Source organism: Dipodomys spectabilis, unplaced genomic scaffold (assembly GCF_019054845.1).
Source record: "Dipodomys spectabilis isolate Male_0828 unplaced genomic scaffold, ASM1905484v1 ptg000132l, whole genome shotgun sequence".
Taxonomy (NCBI): Eukaryota; Metazoa; Chordata; class Mammalia; order Rodentia; family Heteromyidae; genus Dipodomys; species Dipodomys spectabilis.
The window spans coordinates 4,153,339-4,177,595 of record NW_024870809.1 but is presented as its reverse complement, the minus strand read 5'-3'; the positions used below and the strand labels follow the sequence as shown (position 1 = coordinate 4,177,595).

The 24,257-nt window shown below is 36.2% G+C and overlaps 1 protein-coding gene across 12 annotated transcripts in view; it reads right to left on the bottom strand.

Annotated features, from left to right (window-relative positions):
* The window catches only part of Acsl4 (acyl-CoA synthetase long chain family member 4), a 104,396-nt gene that overhangs the window by 10,675 nt on the left and 69,464 nt on the right, over nucleotides 1–24,257 (bottom strand). For all 12 annotated transcript variants that reach the window (XM_042690025.1, XM_042690017.1, XM_042690023.1 and 9 more), the window contains 8 exons: nucleotides 20,950–21,088; nucleotides 18,409–18,559; nucleotides 17,751–17,874; nucleotides 13,846–13,917; nucleotides 11,641–11,780; nucleotides 10,307–10,479; nucleotides 8,295–8,369; nucleotides 5,143–5,334 (listed from right to left, as the gene is read on the bottom strand). In XM_042690025.1, the coding sequence (XP_042545959.1) occupies nucleotides 5,143–5,334; nucleotides 8,295–8,369; nucleotides 10,307–10,479; nucleotides 11,641–11,780; nucleotides 13,846–13,917; nucleotides 17,751–17,874; nucleotides 18,409–18,559; nucleotides 20,950–21,088 (1,066 nt within the window). The remainder of the gene's footprint in view (nucleotides 1–5,142; nucleotides 5,335–8,294; nucleotides 8,370–10,306; nucleotides 10,480–11,640; nucleotides 11,781–13,845; nucleotides 13,918–17,750; nucleotides 17,875–18,408; nucleotides 18,560–20,949; nucleotides 21,089–24,257) is intronic.

Here is a 24,257-nt window from a genome sequence, read left to right as displayed (position 1 = left end):
AAAAACCTCAAAGATTGTCCTATAAAGTAAATTCTTAAAGCTGATTATTACTTTTAGCAAATTAGTAGGATATAAAATCAGCATATAAATGTAAGTAACTTTTCTATATACCAATAATCAGTCTGAGGAAGAAATGAGGAAAATGATTCTATTTACAATAGCATAAAAATTTAAATACCTAGGAAAAACCCCAGGGGTGAAAAGTTTCTACAATCCAAACTATGAAACCTTGTAGAAAGGAACTCATGAAGACATTAAAAGATGGAAATCCTCCCATGTTCATGAAATGGCCATATTAATACTGTGAAGATGACTATATTTTTGAAAATAATTCCAATGTCATTCTTCATTGAAATAGAAAAATGAATCCTACAATCTTCATGGAAGCATAAAAGACACTGAATAGCCAAAGTAATCCTGAACGAAAAAAAACAGCAATGTTGGAGGTATCATGATACCTGACTTCAAATTAAACTAGAGCCATAGTAACCAAAACAGCATAGTACTGGCACAAAAATGAACACATACAAATGGAATAGAAGACCCAGAAAATACACATTGCTACAGCTATCTGACTTTCCACAAAGGAGGCAAAACCAAAAAAAGAGGCTAAAGAAAAGAGCTTCTTTTAAAAATAGTGTTGGGAAAACTGCCACATGTAGAAAAGTGAACCCCCCTCTATCTATCTATCTATCTATCTATCTATCTATCTATCTATCTATCTATCTATCTATCTATCTATCCATCCATCCATCCATCCATCCATCCATCCATCCATCCATCTATCTATCTATCTATCTATCTATCTATCTATCCATCTATCTATCAATTCAGAGGGCACCAAAGATTTAACAGTCACCAGTGGCTCATGCCTGTAATCCTAGTAATCAATATGCTGAACTCAAAAGGACAGTTTAAAACGAGCCCAGGGAGAAAAGTTCTTGAAACTCCATTCTACAATAACCAGCAAAAAGCTTGGTGGAGGCATATCCCAAATGATAATGTGCCAGCCAAGCAAGAAAGCTGAGCAAGTGAGAGTACTTGGGACAAAAGAAGAAACGGAGGAAGAGGAGGAGGGAAGGCAGGCATGCAAAAAAAAAAAAAAAAGAAAAAAGAAAAGAAAAGGCAAAAGGTTGGGGGTCTGAAATTTTAAAACTACTACAAGAAAATATAGGGAAAATCCCTAAAGATGTAGACATAGTAATACCCTTCTGACTAGAACTCAGGAAATAAGAATAAGAACTGACAAATGGACTGTATCAAATTTAAAAGCTTCTACAAAGCTTAGAAATGTGCCAGAATCAAAATAAAATCTAAAAAATGGGAGAAAAAATTTGCACAGTACCCATTAAAGAAAGGATTAATACCAAGAATGTGTAAGGAACTTAAACACTGAAAAAAATACAAATAATTCCATTAATAAACAAATGAATTGAGGCAGTTCTCAAAAGAAGCACACATGGTTAATTAATACACGAAGAAATGCTTAACATTCATAGCCATGTCACTCCAGTCAGAATGGATATTATAAAAGCAAAAATATATATATTGCTGAGGATTCAGGAAAACGGGAAGTGTTATATACTGTTGATGGCAATGTGAATTAGTACAGTCATTATAGAAATCTGAAAACCATAGGCAATTACCATTAAGCATTAACACTTGAGCATATATCTGAAAGAATGCCAGTCGAGACACAATAGAGGCACTTTTCACCCATGTTCACTGCAGCACTATCATAGTAGCCAAGCTATGGAAATAGCCCAGCTGCCCTACAACTAATGAATGGATCAACAAAATGTGGCCTTCATACATAATAGAGTATTATTCAAACATAAGAATAAATGTATGCCACTTGCAGGGAAATGGATGAAAATGGAGATTATGCAAAGCAAAAATAAGTCACTTTCAGAAAAACTATTACTACATGTACTCTGTCATATACAGAATATACAGAATCTAGATCTTGAAAAATGAGTAACAGGAGTGTAAAGCATGGACTGGTGGGGAGTTAAAACTAGAAGGAAAGATAGGCAAAAGGAGAGCATAAAGGGAGTGAACATGAATGAAGTGCTCAACATGCATGTATGAAATTAGAATGGTCAAATCTATTAAAATGTGTCTTAAAGGCAAAAGGGATAAGAAAGAATAAAGGGACTAAATTTAATAAAGTATATTGCATGCATGTATGAAAATAATACAATAAAACTGCTTTGTGCAATTAATATACACTAAGGAAAATGGGAGGAAAAGCATGTCATAGGATGATGGCTCAGTTTGAATACTCCTTAGCTGGCTTGATAGCTACCCTTTCTGCGAGCATGGATCTTCCTATCTATAGCTTGGATTCCATCTACAGACACTACCTTTGACTCTTTTGACAGAGTGGGAGGAGGTCAAGAGGAATGGGGAAAAACAAATGTAGAGGAAAGGGTAGGCAAATACAGTCATACTATTCAATGTATATACATGAAAGGGGAAGCTGGTAACGAGGGAGTGGGTGGGATTAGGAGAGATGGAGAGAATAATGGGGTGATGAGCAATATACATTATACTCAAAAACTGACATGTGAAACTGAAACCCTTCTGTACAACTAAAGATAGTAAGTAAAAGCAAAGAATCAAAAAGAGAGCTTGGGGTATAGATCAGTTTCAGAAAGCTTACTCAGCCCATGTAAGGCCTATGTGAGGCCCTGGGGTCAATCTACAGTAACACACACACACACACACACACACACACACACACACACACACACACACACACACACACACACACACACACACACACACACACACACACACACACACACACACACACACACACACACACACACACACACACACAGAAAAGTCAAGGAGGGCTGGAGGCTGAGATTAGTAATGCATTCATCTACTCATCGGGTACTCATATATTCATCTAGCATGAACAAGGCCCTCGATAAAGAGAAGAAAAGGTCCATTTGTTCTCCACTGAAGCATGTTTTTTGGAGGAGGGAAGAGAATTTCTCCAACAGATCAAAAGTTATAAAGAACCAGTTTCCCCAGAAACTCTCTAACTACGTTCTGTGGCATTATAAAGTCCAGGAACAGATTATATGGATCATTAGAACTATGACTGAATGCCTCAAGAGGACCTGTATAGTGATCCACATTAGCTAGTCAAATTTTTCTTTTAACAATACATTTGTTCACCTGTTTAAAAGTGAACAGTGTTTCCTTTGTAGTCACTTTGAGTTGCTTTTTGAGCAGAGGTCTATTTCTGAAGTCTCATTTTAAAAAGCAATGCCAAAAGTGACAGATCACAGAAGAACAGGCTAGTTTTGAAGAAGTACATCATTGTTTCTTTTTATTATCATACATTAGTTGTACAGGGTGGTGGACTGTCACTGTAACATTTTTACACATGTAAACAATGATCAAACCTGATCAATCTTCTCACCCCTCACTCGCCCTTCTTTAAATAATTTCAACAGGTTTCACTGTTCTATTTCCATACATGCAAATAAACCATATAAACTATATCCATCTTCATTCACTCTCTTCATTTTCCCTCCCTCTCCTACCTACTGGTGCCCACTTCTCTATTAGTGCCTGTTTTCCTTTCCTGTCATTCAATTCTTATATGCATTAACTGCACCAAGGGATTTCACTAAGGTATTTCAGATATGCATATTTTATACTTTTCTCAGAATAACCTCCTGTATTACTTTCTCTTTCCTCACCCCCAATCCTCTACTCATCAACAGCTTTCATTCAATTCCTTTTGCTGTGTTCACACATAGTTGCAGTGTATTCTAAAATTATTTACCTTTCATCTTTTTATCCCTCTCCCTTTACCCCCCACCCTCCTACATAATCCCAGTTAGAATCATGTTTATATATATATTTGCATGTATAGATGTATGTATATTTTTTAGGTCTAGCTTCCACATTTGAATGAAAACATATGATATTTGGCTTTTTGAGCCTGGCTTATCAACTTGATGTTCTTCACCAAACATTTTCTTTTTTTTTTGGATCCGGTAGTGGGGCCTGAACTCTGGGCCTGGGCGCTGTCCCTCAGCTCTTCAGCTCAAGGTTAGCGCTCTACCACTTGAGCCACAGCGCCACTTCTGGCTTTTTTCTTTTTGCTTATGCGGTGCTGAGGAATCGAACCCAGGGCCTCAGGCATGCAAGGCAAGCACTCTACCACTGAGCCACCTTCCCAGCCCCTCACCAAACATTTTCAAATGACATGTTTTCATTTTTATTTATACTTGGGAAATGATTTAATGGCATACATATACTAGATCTCCATCCATCTGTTGTTTGGAACCTTGGTTCATTTTACCATTGTGACAATGCTACAAAATAAACACGGGTATGCAGGTAATCTTTCTTGCAGGTTTATGCTCCCTCAGATATGTCCAATAGTGGTATAGGCAGGATCATATGGAAGGTCTATTTTTGGTGTTTTGAGGAATCTCTACTGATTTCTGTAGTGGTTGCACAACTATATATTACGACCAACAATATATGAGGGATCCTTTTTCCTCTGCATGCTCACCAGTATTTATTTCTGTTTATTTTCTTGTTTTTTTTTGGGTCCGGTCATGGGGCCTGAACTCTGGACCTGGGCGCTGTCCCTCAGCTCTTTAGCTCAAGGCTAGCGCTCTACCACTTGAGCCACAGCGCCACTTCCGGCTTTTTTCTTTTTGCTTATGTGGTGCTGAGGAATCGAACCCAGGGCCTCATGCATGCAAGGCAAGAGCTCTACCACTGAGCCACCTTCCCAGCCCCTATTTCTGTTTATTTTCTTGAAGATTGCAATTCTGATTGTGGTGAGATGAAATCTTAATCTACTTTTGCCTTATGTTTCCTTTAGGTCTAAGGGTGTTGAATGCTATCTCATGTATCTATTAGCAACTTGTATTTCTTCTGAGAACTGCCTTGTTCAATGTTCTTGTCCATCTATTACGTTATTTGTATTTTTTGCTGATTAATTATTGTATATTTCACACACAGAGAAGCTTAAGCCTAAGTTAAATAAATTGTTCAAAGTTTGAATCAACAGAGGCATCAACCCTACTGAGAACCTAATCAATATTTATTTCACATTTCATAATACAGAAAGTAAATTCACAGAAATCCAAATACACTGACCTATAATCTGTAAACATCCATCAGGATGGAATTCGCCAATATCACCAGTGCAAAACCACCTTTGTCCATTTTCATCCACAGAATAATCCTCAGCTGTTTTCTCTTCATTTTTAAAATATCCCATAGAGATATTCTGCCCACCAATTACAATTTCACCTCTGGGGTTTGGCTTGTCATGAACTGTATAACCACCTAGAAATCACAAAATTAAATCAGTTGTTGTCTTAAAATAAAATTTGCCTCTGTTAAATCATGCCCAAGGAAAGTGATGCATAGGATGTTCTAAGTAAATTGGTATTAGCACATTATAGATCTTTTGCTAAGGAGATTTTAATCAAGAAGAAATAGGGAGCGCTCAAGAAAGGCAATACCATTACTGTGAAATAACAGGGAAGTACTGAAGAACAGCATGTCAACTGGTGTGGTAAGGGTTAGTGCAGAAGCTAGTTATCCTTGACTTTTCTCTATATGACTTCCCTCATTCCTTGAACTCTGTCCTGAATACCTTGAACTCTAGCCTCTCCTGAACTTGAACTCTAGCATTCTTCAACTTGATCTGTAGCCTCTCCTGAATTTTAACTCTAGCTTCTCCTGGTCTCCTCATTACCTTAGTATTTGTTTACTTCATATGCTACTTCCACAACCTTAATATCTCATTTGTTTATTCTAACATTTGTTATGCTTATTTAATATTACTTACCCACATTGAAGACCAAGCTTATCTGCATGGTCAGACAAATAGAATGAACAAATGTGACAGACACAAAGCTCCTGCCATTCCAATAATAATTTGGTGCTATTCATAAAAGTAGATATTGGTGAATGTTTTATGCTTTCCTCTCTTGAATAATAAAATACTTTGCCCACAAAACAATAAAATACTTTGCCCATTAAGAGAGTAGAGAAAGCTATGGGAAATTATGGGAAATTGTGTGAATTTTCCATGTGGCCAGTCATGACTTAAATTCTGACACTGAAAAAGTTGATTACTGAAATAATTCAAGACTATTTCATTAGTCAAGCTTAATTGTTGAATAAAGCTCACTTCAAGAAAAATATGCAAAAGTCTAATTTCTAAACTGATATATTTGGGTTTATGTCATTAGTGGTTTAAATACAAAATTCCTTCCAGCTATAAACTGTTCTTATAAATTTAAAATGACTCATTTCTATTTAACAAAGCCCACTGCATTTAAACATTAGGATCATTCCTATTTAACAATGCAAAAATCTTTCATAGAAAGGAAAAAATCCCAAACATATATCTAAAAATGATCTGTTAAAACTGATGTTAATATGCAACACTCAGAAATGAGAAAACAAAAATTAAACTAAAAAAATATTTCCACTAAGATTTCCTATACACTTTCCCCTAATGCCAGTGCCTAACTACTCATCTATATAATAACTTTGATGTTATGATCAAATACAAATATATGCACTACCTCTATTTTCTTCAGATTTTCAGTGGAAAAAAAGGGAGGACTTAATCTGAAGGTGTAAAACTCTTGGAATGTACCTGAATTATAAATATAATTTTTAGTTTGAGTAACCTAGATAACCTACTGAGAAGCAATCCCAAAATAAGTAAATCAAGAAAAGTGACTTTTGGAAGATATCATAGAGAATTGACTTTAATGTATATGATAAAAAAAATTACAAAGAAACACTTTTAAAAACTTAAATGTTTGTATTAGGTAAGACCCACTTACTTTCATGGAGTTTGCGCAATGTAATGGAAATGTTCCACAAGAGAACTTGGACACCTTTAAAGTTTAGTCATTTGTCCCATGACAAGGTAAACACATTTTTAAATCCTGAGGTTTTCAAAAACTCTTCATTTGTCTACACAGCTAAGCTGTTGACTCCCTACTTATTGAATAATCCACATTATGGCAATGTATGTTTAGTATCTTCAATATTATATTCATCATAGGAAGATGTTTGCTTATAAGGACTACCACCTGTGTGTACTTGGTGCAGATTTCCTCTAAGTGACTTGCCTCTGCAGGTACATATTAAAAATCAATTATGAGACACTACGTTGAATACAAACTATACAACTTATAGATGAGGGTGGAAGAGAAAAACTGGGAGAGAGAACAAGGGAAAGGGTAACATTGTTTAATAAAAGAAATGTACTCTTTATCTGACTTATATAGCTGCAAATCACCTTTACAATAACAATAAAAATGCAAAAAAATAGCCGGGCGCTGGTGGCTCACGCCTGTAATCCTAGCTACTCAGGAGGCTGAGATCTGAGGATCTCAGTTCAAAGCCAGCCCGGGCAGGAGAGACCGTGAGACTCCTATCGCCAATAAACCACCAGAAAACCGGAAGTGGCGCTGTAGCTCAAGTGGTAGAGCGCTCGCCTTGAGCTGAAGAGCTGAGGGACAGCGCCCAGGCCCAGAGTTCAAGCCCCACGACCGACAAAAAAAAAAAAAAAATTACTCCAAGTGATAATAATAATAATAAATTAAAATAAATCAACTACACAAACTGCTGGAGAGGTGAGTGTCGACTAGTGTAAGCCTTTGTTAGAGGCAACAAATACACAACACTGATTCCCCTAGTTGTGTAATCAGTCACTCTGTCACATGAAAGCCTTAATATATTATACTAGCAAAGTCGGGGTTCAAATGCTCCTCACCTTCTCCAAGCCTAGGAAAAGCACCTCCTAAGATTGTTTTTTTTTTTAGCATTAAAGGTAAAGTATTCCTCAGCATGTCTAGAATCTAGACATTCTCTTTTTCTCTTGACAACTTACATGTATTACTGAGGGGAAAAAAGTACAGGGAAAAGGCAATTATAAAGAATCACCGGATGCCTCTCACAAAAACAAACACCTTCAAAAAATGGAATTCTTTTTTTTTTTTTTTGGATCCGGTCATGGGGCCTGAACTCTGGGCCTGGGCCTTGTCCCTCAGCTCTTCAGCTCAAGGCTAGCGCTCTACCACTTGAGCCACAACACCACTTCCGGCTTTTTTCTTTTTGCTTATGTGGTGCTGAGGAATCGAACCCGGGGCCTCATTCATGCAAGGCAAGCGCTCTACCACTGAGCCACCTTCCCAGCTCCAAAAATGGAATTCTTGAAGCTCACAATGGTTTTCACTCTTAAATATAATCACTAAAGCTTGTCATAAAATTCTCACCTTCCTGCCAGTCTTTAAGCTTAATTTCACAGCAAATAAGTGGAGCACCAACTCTGCCAGTAGTGTAGTCAGTAACTAGGAGAGAAAAAAGTGACACAAGTATTAGTTTACCAAATTTCAGATGTGTACAAAGCGATACAAAAAATAGTGGATTTAGAATGACCAAAGAGGAATGAAAGAGTACAAAGTATGAATTTTCAACATTTCAACTTCAATTCCCCAGCGTACTTTTGTTTTTCAGGAGTATATTTTAAAAGACTATGTACAAAACTCTCTATTCTCTCTAGAGGATGAGGGCTAGTTCTAGAGCTATCTAACTAGGACTCTGATGAGACAGATTTTGATGAGAAATCCTGCTCTATTACTTACTGGATGTGTAACCTGCACATGTTACTTAACCTGTCTTAGCTTCTATTTTCTCCCAGTATTAAATGGAGAAATCACAGACATCCTTCACCTGGGAATATGCTGTGAGAATTAAATGAAGTTATATGTAGACAGTGCCTAAGATTCTTTGGCACACACTAAGTGTTCATAAATGATAGTTGCTCGGATACGATGGTGATGATATTTTCTCTTTGTAAATTGGGATTTCTGTTAGCAATAACCACATTCACAGGCTGTTTATTGTATACCTAGCACTATAATTAGATATTGTGAAGAAAACCAGAGAGGATAAGAGGACTATGCACTCAATGATCTTACCAATGACCTGGGGGAAAATATATGTGAAATAATTTCAAGAACATGTAAATATTCATCTGAGTGCTATCAGTTGTTTGCATAATAGTACTGTAGAGACTAGAAAGATCAATGCGAAATGACATAATTGGCAAGACTTTATGGAAGGGTTAAGCACTAAAAATGGTTATGACCAGTTAACAAAAACAGCATTCCAAGAGAAGAGAATAGAAACTACAGAAAAGTGAGATAAAAAAGCCCTGTATGAGAAAGAGACAGATAACTGGCTTTCTTACAGAGAAAAGGCAGCTGTGTAAGTATGTGGAAAATAAAGATGAGTAGATTCAATTGTGCCAAACTAAAGATGACTTCAAAGCTAGGTAAAGATGTGTTATATTTGAAATACCATGTAACAAACAATGGTATAAGTGTGTAACAGAAGGATATGGATAGACTTGGTATGATGTAGGACACAGCCTCTAAAAGGCTGAACCTCAGAGCAGCTGAAGTAATAAAGGATGGGATGGCAAACTTGGCAAGGAAGGAAGGAAAAACCTAATGAAGCAATGGAATGACTAGATGAAACTTAAAAGTAAATATTCACACTACCTCAAAAGTGAAAGCTTGAATGATGATGAAAATGGTGATAACATTGATGAACACAAAACTTGGCAATGAGAAGACAGTATGAAATGAGGTACTGATTTTGTACACAATGAATTTAATGTGATAGTGATATAATCAAAACATCCTTAACCCTAGTGTTTCTTAACCAAGAGTATTTTTGTCCCGCAGAGCATATGTGGTAATGTGCAGAAATATGCTTCATTGTCACACCTGCAGGAGCCAGTTACTACTTGTATCTGCCTGCTGAATATGCTTCAATGCACAAAAGAGAGCACAACAGGAAAGAATCATGGAAAGAATTATGTAGTTCCAAAGGTGAACAGTGTCAAAGTTGAGAGACTCTGACTTATGTTGTTAAAACCGATGGTCCAGAAAACAAAGTTAAGATATCAGCATATCATAGAGGGGAAATAAAGTGATACTTTAAGAATGCATTCTCTACAGTCATTACCGAGAGAAGGATGAAAGGATTAGGGTTACAGAATTTTGAGGACAATGTAGCACAAATATTTGTAAGGTTTCAAATGAAAAATTCACATGAAACCCTATAAATAGTTTTTCTCTAAGCATTCACAAAACTAAAACTAGTAAGTTTATACTGAATCAGATGTTACAAAGATATTAGACAATAATAACCATCATTTCCAAAGGTAATCCGAATAGTGAGTAATATAGAATTATTTGATCACCTCAACAAGGCTTACCTTCCGTCACTGTCCCAGCTCCACATGATTCTGTGAGGCCATAGCCCTGGCCAATTGGGCAGCAGAAGCAGACATTCATGAATCGGTGTGTCTGAGGAGACAGCGGGGCTCCTCCAGACAGCATCATCCGCACGTTCCCTCCCAAAAGAGCTTTCACCTTTTTAAACAACAACCTTAAGAAAGAGGAAATAAGTGACTCTCATATACATATTATCCTTGGCACATCGCTAACACAAATTCTGGCATAGATTGTTCAACTTTGGTTGAACACACAAGAGATTAACTAAGCAATTGTTCAAATCTGCCAGAAAAATACTTTTCCCCTCTCCCACTTAAAGAACACCCCCCAATAGTATGTGTGTAGTTTGGGGAAGCTTTGGGAATGTAAATGGAAGAAAATGATGCCAAATAAAACAAACGAAAGTTATCTCTGGAACATTTAGCTACCTACTTTATCCCTATAATTCTTCCACATCTCTAACTTCCTGCCAGAGCACCACATTTAAAATAAATGAAATAATCACATACTATTTTATGAATACAATAAATCTGAATCTTTCATGCAGAAAAACCTTATGGATCACTTATTTTTATCTTAAATGGTTATCTTTTAAACTTACAAACATTTATTCAAAGGTCTATTCTAGTGTTTTTTATGAAACCCAACTTTATTTTAAAAGTATTAATTTCATTATTAAATTTGATAAAATGCCACATTCAAGATATATTTAAAGCATTTCTCTTTTATTCTAAATAAAATCCTAGGAAGCTGAAACATGTCTGAAGTGGAAGAAGGCGGGCAAATGGAAGAGAGGAAGAGTGAGAGAATACAGTCATATTCAATGTTATGTATGTGCAAATGGAACTACAAAACTTGAGGGGATGGGTAGGGTCAGGATAGATGGATGGAGAATAAAGGCAGTGGTGATACTGATCAGTATCAATTGTACTCATAAGCCAACATAAATTGGAACCCTTTGTACAATTATTTCAAGATAATAAAAAATTTTAAAAGTGAATGAATGCATACATATGTATATATAAAAACTAAACTGTGCCGGGCGCTGGTGGCTCACGCCTGTAATCCTAGCTACTCAGGAGGCTGAGATCTGAGGATCGCGGTTCAAAGCCAGCCCGGGCAGGAGAGACCGTGAGACTCCTATCTCCAATAAACCACCAGAAAACCGGAAGTGGTGCTGTAGCTCAAGTGGTAGAGCGCTCGCCTTGAGCTGAAGAGCTGAGGGACAGCGCCCAGGCCCAGAGTTCAAGCCCCACGACCGACAAAAAAAAAAAAAAAAAAAATCTAAACTGTAAGGGCTATGAAATGTACTTACAGATTGCAAAGGGGTGCATCATATCCTTTTTTGATCTGTTCCAATTTGTAATCATACCCTATCTTGAACAATGTTTTCTGGATATAATTCATCTCTTGAACTTTGCTCATAACATTCTTATAAATTCTATCCATGATTTCCTAAAAGGTAAGACAGATATTCAATAATCTAAAAGGACTCATACCAAGCAATGAGACATTCTATTATTGACTATACATTATTATAACAGCTTAGGCTTCAGAATAATAAATATATTTATTTTCTTAGAAGGAGTAAAGATAATATGTAAATTGAAATAATGCACTGTATCGCATAAATATATACAATTATATCTCAATCTAAAATATTACTATTATTTAAAACCAAGTAAAGACAATTACTAGAATTGCTTCAGTTCCATGTACTAAGTTTATCTAAATTTTAAAGAAATGTTAAATCTTCAGAATTAATTTACTGTTCACAGAGAGAGACTTTTTAAAGAAAAAAATAAATTCTTTCAAACAAACAGATATATTCTTCGAAAATGTTATCCTATCTTACGAAGAAAGAAATTTGCTCAAAGCAATATAGCTTTGGTGGTAGAATCATATCTTAAGCTTTTAAGGAATATATCTGCCACTATTTCAATGAAATACAATGTACATCCAGTATATATAGGTAACTCAAGAAACTAATCCCTCCTAAACCTAACAAACCAATTACTAAATGGGCAAGGGAACTAAAGAGAGACTTCTCAGATGAAGAAATAAAAATGGCAAAGAAATACATGAGGAAATGTTCACCATCCCTGGTTGTGAAGGAAATGCAAATAAAGACAACCCTGAGATACCACCTTACCCAATCAGAATGGCTCACATGCACAAGTCAGCCAACAACAAATGCTGGAGGGGATGTGGAGAAAGAGGAACCCTATTACACTGCTGGTGGGAATGTACACTTACACAACCACTTTGGAAAGCAGTCTGGAGGCTCCTCAGAAAGCTAAAGATTGACCTCCCTTATGACCCAGACATACCACTTCTAGGCATCTACCCTGAACAACAGGAACCAATATACAAGGACACGTGCACCTCCGTGTTTATTACAGCACTGTTTACAATAGCTAGGATATGGAAACAACCCAGATAACCCACCACAGATGAATGGATCCAAAAATTGTGGTATCTATACACAATGGAATATTATGCAGCCATTAGAAATGACAAAATAATGGCATTTGCAGGGAAATGGATGGAGCTAGAAGAAATCATGTTGAGCGAGGTAAGCCAAGAGCAAAGGGACAAACGGTACATGGTCTCCCTGATAAGTGGATGCTAAATCCAAAATGTTAGGTGATACGACAGAATTAACAGGACTTAAGAAACAAAGAACTTCCACTCATCTGGTCGAACCACTACTAAATAACCCCATGCTACTGATCACATGTATGGTGTATAGGTGTACGCCATTATATGTTATAGACCGTGATAGACAATTTCCTCCAGGAAAGTTAGAATGAGCTTGTGACTTTAAATGAGCATCACTATCCCACAATACTGTGAAAATTTGGGAAATTATGTAATCACTTAATCACAATAAAAAAAAATTACCACCAGAAAACTAGAAGTGGCGCTATGGTTCAAGTGGTAGAGCATGAGCCTTGAGCTGAATTGCTCGGGGACAGCTCCCAGGCCTAGAGCTCAAGCCCCACGACTGACAAAAAAAAAAAAAAAAAGAGAGATCTTTCATGCGATTGGTTCTAACATATTTATAAGATTATGTCTTTGTTGCTTTGTATGTCCCTCCCCCATGGTATAACCCCTGCTTTCACTATATATTATGTTGGTATATGTGGAAGGGAAGGGAAAAAAACAAATCATTAAAACAGGGATACAGGAGGACCCATTGCAACAATGAGATGTACAAGTCGTTATGTCGAAAAACGAACTTTACAACTTTGGTGGGGGAGACAGGGGGAGGATGAAAAGGGATGGGAAGGGGAAACAAAGGAGGAGGCTACAATGCTTGATAAGAAATGTACTCATTATATTGCCCATGTAATTGTAACCCCTCTGTACAGTATTTTCACAATAAAAATACGTTTATAAAAAATACAATGTACATACATATGTATATATATGAGTTAATCTTTCAACAAAGTAAAAATTCATTTAAGAAATTCTATAAGCAACCATCTTCTGGTTTATATTCATATTCTGCACTCACCGGAACAGCAGCCATAAGAGTGGGCTTCAGGACAGTACAGTCGCCTTTGCTTCCCTTTTTAATTTTGCTGGACTGTATTAAAGAAAATGCATGATCAGGAAAAACAATCTTAGCAGAAAATGGTGTCATTAACGTATTATAACAAAGATGTTACACGTGGAATTTGATCTATTTCTCTATGAATTGTATGGCTCTATCTGTTGTAACTACTTTACATAAAAGTTTGAAGTTTAATTGTATTACTGGTTTATCCTGTAGATTATGGCTTTTAGCACACTGCAGCCTTTGTTATAAGAGAAACTCTGATTCAGTTTGACAACAAATCCTGTGTTTTCCCCTCCTTCCTTTCTTCATTCCTTAACTATTATCTGGGATTTTAAATATCAGATCAATAAGTAGTGAAATTGCTAAAGTCTCCTGCTGAAAAGGTAGTTAAACAGAATCTCCTGAAATGCAGTTCATTAGTCTATAAATTAAGATATGTTTTAGTCACTGCTAATGGAGGGAAGATGACTAGCCTTTAAGAAGCAGTGTAATCCTCAAGAACTACCAACTTTGTCATGTAGTGTTCTTCTGCTGGTAGACCTGAATTGTTTTTCTCCTAATTTGATTATTATGGATAAATGAGACAAAATAACTTCTTGTGTTGATGTATGTGCAAGTGTGTATATATTTCTGAGTATATAGGAAGACTAATATAGAAAAGTTTTTTTAAGTCCTTCCTATAGTCTTCTATATGTCATCAACCAGTTTTTATACAGAGCCAGTTCAAAGCATTAACAGGAGAGACAAAGAGCCCTCCTTTCTTTATTACGTATTCCTTTTTTTTTATTTTTTTGGTCAGTCATGGCGATTGAACTTAGGGCCTAGGTGTTGTCCCTGAACTTTTTGCTCAAGGCTAGTTCTCTACCACTTTGAGCTACAGTTCCACTTCTGGTTTTCTTGTGGTTAATTGGAGACAAAAGTCTTGTGGACTTTCCTGCCTCAGCTAGCTTCAAACTACAACCCTCAGATTTCAGCCTCCTGAGTGAGTAGCTAGGATTATAGGTGTGAGCCACCAGTGCCTGGCTAACTATTTATTCTTAGGAATACAGGTTGGGTGATTCATATTCAAAATGCTTGGGACCAAACAGGTTTCACATTTGAGATTATTTGGGTTGTAGAACATTAGCATCTACAAAAAGTTATCCTGGGATGGGATTAAAGTCTAAATATAAAATTGATTTAAGCACTTTATACCCATAGCTGTAAGGTAATTTTTTACATTTCATTGCTCCTGTGCTTTGTGACTTGTCACATGAGATCTAGTATGTAATTTTTCCACTTGTGGAATTATGTCGGTGCTTAAAAAATTTGAATTTTGCAGTATTTTGGAGTCCAGATGTTCAGGTTAGGGGTATTCCACCTGTACTTATCAGTTCCTTTGTTTCATTATGACCACAATAACATTAGTCATGACACTTAAAAAGTAGGCGTGAATGTAAACAGGTTTCTAATGCACTAGACCTTGGCCTAACAGACAATAAGAATTAAATCACACTAATGATAGATTCCATGAGTGATAGTCTCTCTACCTTCTAAACTTCCTTAAAGGGGAAAAGTACATGCAAAAGCTTATGGAAAAATGTTTACATCTAAATAACATCTGTGAATATAAAGTAAAACCATCATATTGCTTAATACATAAGCAGAACAGATTTTTCTAATTTTTTTTTGTAATTCAAGCTTTGTCTTTTCTAGATGAGCTTCTATTAGTTTGACAGCTTACTTATCCTATTTATGAACCTAGCAGATTTTAAAAGTGAAACTTTCAAGTGGGCTAAGTGATAGAGTTTAATGAAAAAACAACACCATCACTCATAAATAAGTTGTGTTCCATAAAATACAATGTTAGTAGCTGTTTGAAAAAGAACACTTCCTCACAGAAAAAGTCATTTTAAAAAGAGGCTGGTTAGCCATGTGTGGTGCTGCATGCTTATAATCCCAGCACTTAGGAGAGGTAGGCAGAAGGATCTTAAGCGTGAACCCTAGGCTATATATAGTGAGATCCTCCCTAAAAAACACAAAAACAGAAGAAGGGGGATAACTACATTATCTTTGTGGGGTGTGTATTCTGGCAATGACTGGCAAGGAATACAGGGATATCTTGGGAGGCCAACAGCATCCCTTCTTTCTTGGTCTAGATGGAGATGAGAGGTCTACATGTGCACATTAAACTTAAGCAGTACACTTATGATTCATACACATTAAATTATATATCAAAAACAAGAACAAAAGCAAGAAGAAGAAGAAGAGCTAGGTGACCTTAGGTCATACCTATAACCCTAGCTACTTAGGAGGCTAAAAACAGAATCATGATTTGACATCATCCATTACAGAAAAGTTTGTGATACTTCTTTTCTTTTTTCTTGAGGATAGTTTATTTATTAGTATTAAAAAAAGAAAGCTAGGGGCAGGAGCTATGTATTAGTGGTAGAGCATTTGTCTAGCATGCTTGAGGGTTCTGAGTTCAATCCCCAGAGATTGTGAGACTACTTTTTAACATATAGCTGGGCATCATGGTATACACTTGTCAACCCAAGTTATGTGAGAAGCAACATTTAGAGTTGTGCTAGCCCAGTCCCAGAAGAAAAGTCCGTAATACTTGGTCTCCATGAAGGGAATCTGGGAGTGGTGGTGCATACTTGTCATCCAAGGCACAAGAAGAAGCCTACATTAAGTAGATCATGGTTTAGACATATACCTAGGTGGAAAGTAAGACCTTATCCCAAAATAACCAGTGAAAAAAGGGGCTAGAGACATAACTGTTGTATTCCACCAGCCTCTTAAGCTCAAGCCACTGAATTCTAACCCCAGTACCAACCACCACCAAAAGAAAAGAAAATCTCAAATGCAGAAGTATTTAGCGGTTTTAGTTTTACTAATATACAAACTACAAACCTCTCCCCTAAAGTGTATTTCTATTTAAAAAAATAAATTAGTACTACTAAGTATGAGCCTCAATGATCCACTTCCTTATGAGTTGTATATTCTATCCTAAAATATCTAGCAGGGGTGTTGAAAAATAACTGCTGGGCCTACAAGAATGGGAGTGGCAGAACCCTACAGGGGCAAATCATTGCTATCTATACTCATTTTATCCTTCAGTCCCCTGAACCCCACAGCAATCCTAGTAGTTCTTCTCCCCCCCCCACAGTTGGCTGAGGCTTTTAGAAATGTAACACACTATGGACAGTAAGTATGTAATTTGAATTTCAAATGTGCTTAAACTAGGAGTGAGCCATACTCCTTGTTGGACCTGCTGCTATGAAAACAGAGAAGTGAGGACCACCCCGTGTCAGTACAGTAAGCTGAGGGTTGTCCTCAGAGATGCTACCATGCTATTCTAAGGAACTGGCTGTACCAATAGAAATACTCTAACTATACTGTTCAAAATGGCAGCTGTTGATAATATATAGTCATTGAGAATTAGAAATATGGCTAAGGATGAGAATCTACATTATTAAAATATAATTTAATTGATTCTTATTTTAAAACATGGCAAGTAGATACTGCATTAGATAACCCAGGCCTAAGGAAAAATCCAACAGAAAACTGGCCTAAAATCCTGTATCTCCTCCTAAAGAACCTATCAGTGCCCCTGACTAACAACCCCAAAAGATTCCATGCCATTTTGCTCTGTCTTAACTCTCTAGAGTAAAAGTCTATTACAGATAGAGAAGGACAAAGTAGTTATTTCAAAATTTAAAATTGTCACTAAAGCAATGCTAACAAATCCACAAGGTTATTTACTCTCCTGATGAAGCCTCAGAGAAAGTTCTGAGTGAACTAAAAATATATGAAGTTTTAGTAATAAGCCAAACAACATAACTTAATATAACAATAAACATTGCAAGGTTTATCACCTGGTCAGATAGTGTTAGTGGAGAAGAATATCCAATCCTGCAGCCATAGGTAAAGCAAGATATCTCGGCTGTCAATTCTAGCACATGAGCCAAAGGTAAGTAGCCAATATATGTGTCCTTTGGTCTGAAACACAGTAAGACAAAGGTTTTAACTAATCTGGAAAAGGACATATTATTAAAGCCAGGCATGGTAGTATACACCTGTAATCATAGCATCAGGAGGAAGCAGATATATTAGAAGTTTGATCAGCCTGGGTCACATCATGAGACTCTGAAGGAAGGGAATGGAGGAGAAAAAAGAAAAAGAAAACAAAAGAAGGACATTTTAAATTGGAAACGTTGGTAACTTTATCACCTCAATGTACACTGAGTTTAGAGAATGCTGAATATGAACTCTGTATTTCTTTTTTCTTTTCGTGGGGCTTGAACAGCCTGGCTGCTGTCCCTCAGCTCTTCAGCTCAAGGCCAGTGCGCTACCACTTGAGCCACAGCACCACTTCTGGTTTTCCTGTGGTTAATTGGAGATAAGAGTTTCACAGACTTTCCTGCCCGGGCTGGCTTTGAAACTCAATCCTCAGATCCCACCCTCCTGAGTAGCTAGGATTACAAGCGTAGAACTCTGTATTTCTAAGAATACAGGTTAATGATCCTCTCTTACCCGAGTCCAGGGATTCTTTCACATTGACCTGTCATTCCAGCTATCAAGTTGCTATGATGCATCATCACTCCTTTAGGGCGGCCAGTAGAACCACTGGTATACATGACAATGGCCATGTCAGAAGGAGACGGTCGATTTGGAGGAATGCTTGCTAAATGAATGAAAAAAGAAACACACCACATTTTCTTCATAAAAGGTTAAACTGCTTGTCAATAAGGTATTTTGTTTTGATGTAATGAGAAACAATTTAAAGAAAGTAATCTGAGTTAACAATCACAATAGAACTGGTGATTGAACTCATTAACTACAATGAGAAGTTCAATTTGGCCCATGTTTAACAAAAATCCCTCTACTCATCCGTCTTTAGTGTTGTGGGAAGTTTTTTGAGGGCTTTGAAGAAACACTAGAGTTTTGTATATAAGCTCCTCAGGCCACAGTGTTCTCATCTTTAAAAAGACTTGTCTGAACTGGATTATGGGCTTTCACCACAGGTGAGCCTTAAAAGCACAGGCAGAGCTTAAACAACATACTAGTTTTCAAAGTTCAATTTCTGTATGTCTGGAATAGAAGATAAGCTCTACAGGGATTCTCAGATGTACTCCTGATTGAAAAGCATGAGAAATTGGTCTTTAAAATTTTAATGGCACATTGGAGCTTCCACTTTCACGATCACACTAACCTAGTAACTTCCTGTCCTTCCCAGAATAATCAAAACGATCAAGCATGCAATATCAGAATTAAAAGGCAACTTAACAAGATTATTAGAATAACAATCTATTTGTGACAATGACTTACTTTTTAAAAGTAAACCAGTTAAAATTAAAAATCTAGAAAGCAAGATTTATCTCTGTAACAAAATACCAAGTTATACATATAAACTAACTGAATCAAATGCTTCTAAAGGTATCTACTGTTATTGTTATAAACCAAGCAAATAGACTGCAATTCTCCTGAAAATTAGCTAAAATAGAAGAAATAAAGTTCTTATTCTAACCACACAATAAAACTTCATACATGTCCATTTTGAATAAACAAGCAAAATTTGTTATCATAATACTGTCTACTTAGATAAGAATCACAAAAGTACACAGACCCTATGTATTCTAGAGATTACTAAAATGAGATATGTGGGCTATAACATTTATTGATGAAACAAAATAATGAGGAATGAAAGAAATCCTCTTTTCCACCAATGTCCTTTGGTGGTGAATCAGCAGAATTGGCAACAGATTCTCACCAGTCAGAATTTTCCAGCCAAGTATATCCTGGTCTTTCAAAGCCACCCTAGTACTGAGAAATAATTCTCCATAGGTTTCTTGTTTTTCTGCAAACCTTACAAATAGAAGCTTAGTGCAATTTTTACACAGAAATTCTCTCTCTCTCTCGCTCTCTCAGCCTCCCTTCCTCCCTCTCTCTCACAGTATGCATGATTACTGTCCAGAATAATAAAGATAATAAGAGATTTGGTTTTTCTAAGCTCAGAGTTCCTCGTCTATCATCAAAATGCTAATTCAAACTACTGTTTAATAAAAAAAAAAAAAAAAAAAACCTCCTTCATCTCAGACCTAAGAGTCTGCTGTCTCCAAAATATCTGGTTAGGTTCACTTGCAAGTAGGGTAAAATGACAGCTTTATCATTTCAACCATGATAGAAAGGTACATTATGACCTATATTTGCTACTGTAACATATATTTCTTCTCTAGTGGTAAAATACTCAAGAGGCTAAGTAGAGGTTCATCCAACATTTCTCTTGCCCCAATCAATTCTTTACTCATCTGTACAGTATTGTGACCTTCACTTTCAACGATAGAAGAAAACATAAATGGAGTATTAATTTCCACCACTCCCTTTCCCAGTGACTCACTGATATTTTGTTGCAAGCTGAATTTACTTATTTGAAATGAAATACCAGCCACTAACTCAATGGTAGAAAAATCCCAAGCATCAATCTTAGTAAGCAGCTTTGCATTCTGTGAGACATCAATAAAATCACTAGCTCTAAGCATGAAAGGAAACATTTACTAAATGTAAGGCCTGAGATGTTTTCCTTTTGTTAATCCAAATTTGAAGGTCTTCATGGTTTATTTTTTAAAAGATATGTTAGCACAGGGCTGGGAAGGTGGCTCAGTGGTAGAGTGCTTGCCTTGCATGCATGAAGCCCTGGGTTCCTCAGCACCACATAAGCAGAAAAGGTCAGAAGTGGCGCTATGGCTCAAGTGGTAGAGCACTAGCCTTGAGCTGACAAGCTCAGGGATAGCATCCAGGCCCAGAGTTCAGCCCCGGGACAAAAAAAAAAAAAAAAAGATGTATTGGCACAAACTGCATAAAAGTCTGAATCATTTATTACAACTTCACTATTAAGCAAATTTTAAACAATGGCTACCTCTTGAGAAGGAAAGAAAATGTTAAACCATCTGTAGTTTTGATAGCTTTTAAATATTTTTAAACTTTTTTGACATCAAGGAACTTTGTTTCTATTTTTCCTAACCTACTGAAATATCAGATCTTGAATAGATGAATAAATTCATTTTAACTACTTACAGTTTTCTGGCTTGGATCCCAACTCTTCTACTGACTGCATGCTGTGAATCTCAAATCCTTCAGGGTATTCTGCTTTATTGACAGTCTTATTATCCACATAAATGATGTGTTTAACACAACTGATTTCTAACAATGCAGTCTGTTGAGCAGAAAGAAAGCTCAGCTATTAAAACTGAGGTACCACATAAATTTACTTATTGAACATCTTCCAATCCTACCAGTTGACACTATTATAATAAAATTTCACTGTTAAGAGCAACTGTGCAGACAAATCCACTGAACTCTAATACTGTCAACATATATATAAACCATTCATAAAAGATGAAGACTAAATAACAAAACAATTAAAATAACAATAAATAATAGTAGGCTGCAGATCAGCCTGAGCCCCAAAGAAAGAACCAATCACAAAATTTAGAAATTAAAACTAAACTAAAATTAAATCTTAGGTGATAGTAATACAGGATTATTTTTTACTAGCATATTTTTATATTTATTTATTATTTGTATGATTATGTGAAGTTAGTATCATTTCAAATAGCTGTTATAACCACTAAACAATCTATAATAATAAAACAAAAACAACAACCAAGGAATCAAAACACATCACTAAAGTAAATCACTTAACCAGAAGGAGGACTATGAGACATAGAAAAAAAGGAAGGCATTGCACCAAGACCAGAAAACAAGTCTCAAAACGGCAGCAAGACTTATAATCAAATGTAAATGGAATTAATCTTCCAATTAAAAGACATAGAACAACTGAATGGGTTTAAAAGACAACACCTAACTATATGTTGCTTACAAAATCTCACTTCATCTCAAATGACACTAATTGAGTGAACATGAAGGAACAGAATAAGATGGATTCCATGAAGATAGAATTCAAAACACAGCAGAGGTAACCATACAAATCTCAGAGAAAAAAAATTAATCAAAATCAATGAAGAGAAAAGTAGGGCAATTACGAGAAAGGATTTGATTTAGCAAGAGGAAACAATTCTAAGTATATATGTATGCAATACTGGCACATCTAAATATATAAAGCAAGAGTTAATAGATCAAGAGAAATATATTCAGTAAGCATTGAGAACCTTAATAGCTCACATTGTAGCAGTGGACATATCTCCAGATAAAACCCAAAAAAACAGAGCGGAGTTAAATTATGCCCTACAACAATTAGCCTAATGGGCACAGAACTTTGAATTCAATAGCTGGCAAATACACATATTTTCTCATTAGCACATGAAACATTCTCCAAAAAGCAAGTCTCATAAAAATTTTAGAAATTCAGGCTAGGAACCATTGCTCATTCCTGCAATCCCAGCTACATGAGAGGTACTAGGAAAGTGGAGACCATCCATGGCAATATATTAGCAGGGCATTATCACAAAGAACAAGAAAGACAGGGTAGCCCCTGCCTATAATCCTAGCTATACAAAAGGTAGGAGGCTAGTCCTGCTGCAAGATCAGAAGACCCTATCTGAAAAAGTTAAAACAGGACTAGAACATGGCTTCAAGTGATACAACACTTGCCTAGTTTAAGCATGAGTTCAAACTCCAATTATAACCAAAGATATTTTTACATTGAAATATAATGATCTTTTCTTGCCATAAGACAATTAAACTAGAACAGCAAGTAGAGTTTTGTAAACTACATAAATACATGAAAATTGAACAGCTTACTCTTAAACAATGGATCAAGACAGAAAGAAAGCAATTTTTTTAATTCTTGAAACAAATGAAAATGTAAACATGATACTAAGACCTATGGGATGCTGTAAAGCAGAACTAAGAGAGAGGTTTATAGCAATCAATGTCTATATCAAAAAAGAAAGCCAGGTTCTAGTGGCTCACATCTATAATCCTAGCTATTCAAGCGTCTCAGATCTGGGAATCGAGGTTTGAAGCCAGCCCAGGCAAAAAGCAAGAAGTGGAGGTGTGGCTCAAGTAGTAGAAAAAAGCTAAGCAAGATCATGAGGTTCTGTGTTCAAGCCCTAGTACTAGCACAAGAAAAAAAAAGGAAGGGTTTGAGGTCTATCACAGTGGCAAGTAACACTTATCTCTCATGTGCAAGTTTCCTTCCAGTCCATGAGGCAGAAAGAGCTCAAAGAAAAATAAAATAACTAATTCATCCCAAAGAAATAGAAAAACAAAATCAAACCGCAAAATTACTACAAAGAAACAATAAAAGCTAGAGCAGAAATAAATGTAATAAGAGACAAAAAAATTCAAAAGACCAACAAGAAATGAACTCACTATTCAAAAAGATAAACAAAATATATAAACTTATATGGATTAAGCAAAAGAACTGAATAAGCAAAATCAGAGATATAAAGGCTGGTATTACAACTGATACCACAGAAATACAAAAGATCGTTAGAGGTTATTATGAACAACTGTAAACCAACAAGTTTGGTAGACTAGAAGGGCAAATTCCTGGATGCATATGCCTTAACAAGACTGAATCATAAAGAAATAGAAAAATGAACAAGTAGTAATATTGAATCAGTAACCAAAAGTCTCCCATAAAGAAAAGCCCAGAGCTGAGAGCCAGTGGCTCACACCTGTAATCCTAGCTACTCAGAAGGCTGAGATCCTAAGGATCACAGTTCAAAGTCAGCCCCGCCAACAAAGTCTGGGGGACACATGTCTCTAATTAGCCAGCAAGCTAATAATTCCACAATAGTGTAGATATATACATCAACATTTTAAAAGACCAGCAGCATTTGGATATACCAAGAATAAATTATCTCAAAAAGAAAAAAAAGGACAGTGATTACCAAAAAATTAAGTGTCTAGGAACAAATTTAACTGGAAAGGTGAAAGATCTCTACAATGGAGATTATAAAAAATTGATGAAAGAAACTGAAGAGGACAAAACAAATGTAAAGACACTCCTATACAATGGTTAGAAGAATGTCTGTTCTACTGAAAGCAATCTACAGATTCAGCGCAATTTCTGTCTCAATATTATAGTTAAAAAAATAAATATTGAATACTCAAAAGTAATTTTGCACAAAATGAATAAAGCAGAAAACAAACCATATGATATCAAAATACTCTACAAATTGCAGTAATCCAAACAGTATGGTATTATTTATGCACAACAGCTCACAGCTGTAATCATAGCTATTCACGAAGCTATGATGACAAGGATTACAATTCAAGGTTAGCCCTGGCAGAAAGTTCACAAAGCCCCCATTAACAACCAAAAAAAACTGGGTTCTGTGGCAATAGTCTGTCATGTCAGCTACATGGGAATCATAAGTAGGGAGAACACAGTCCAGGCCAGTAGTAATAAACAA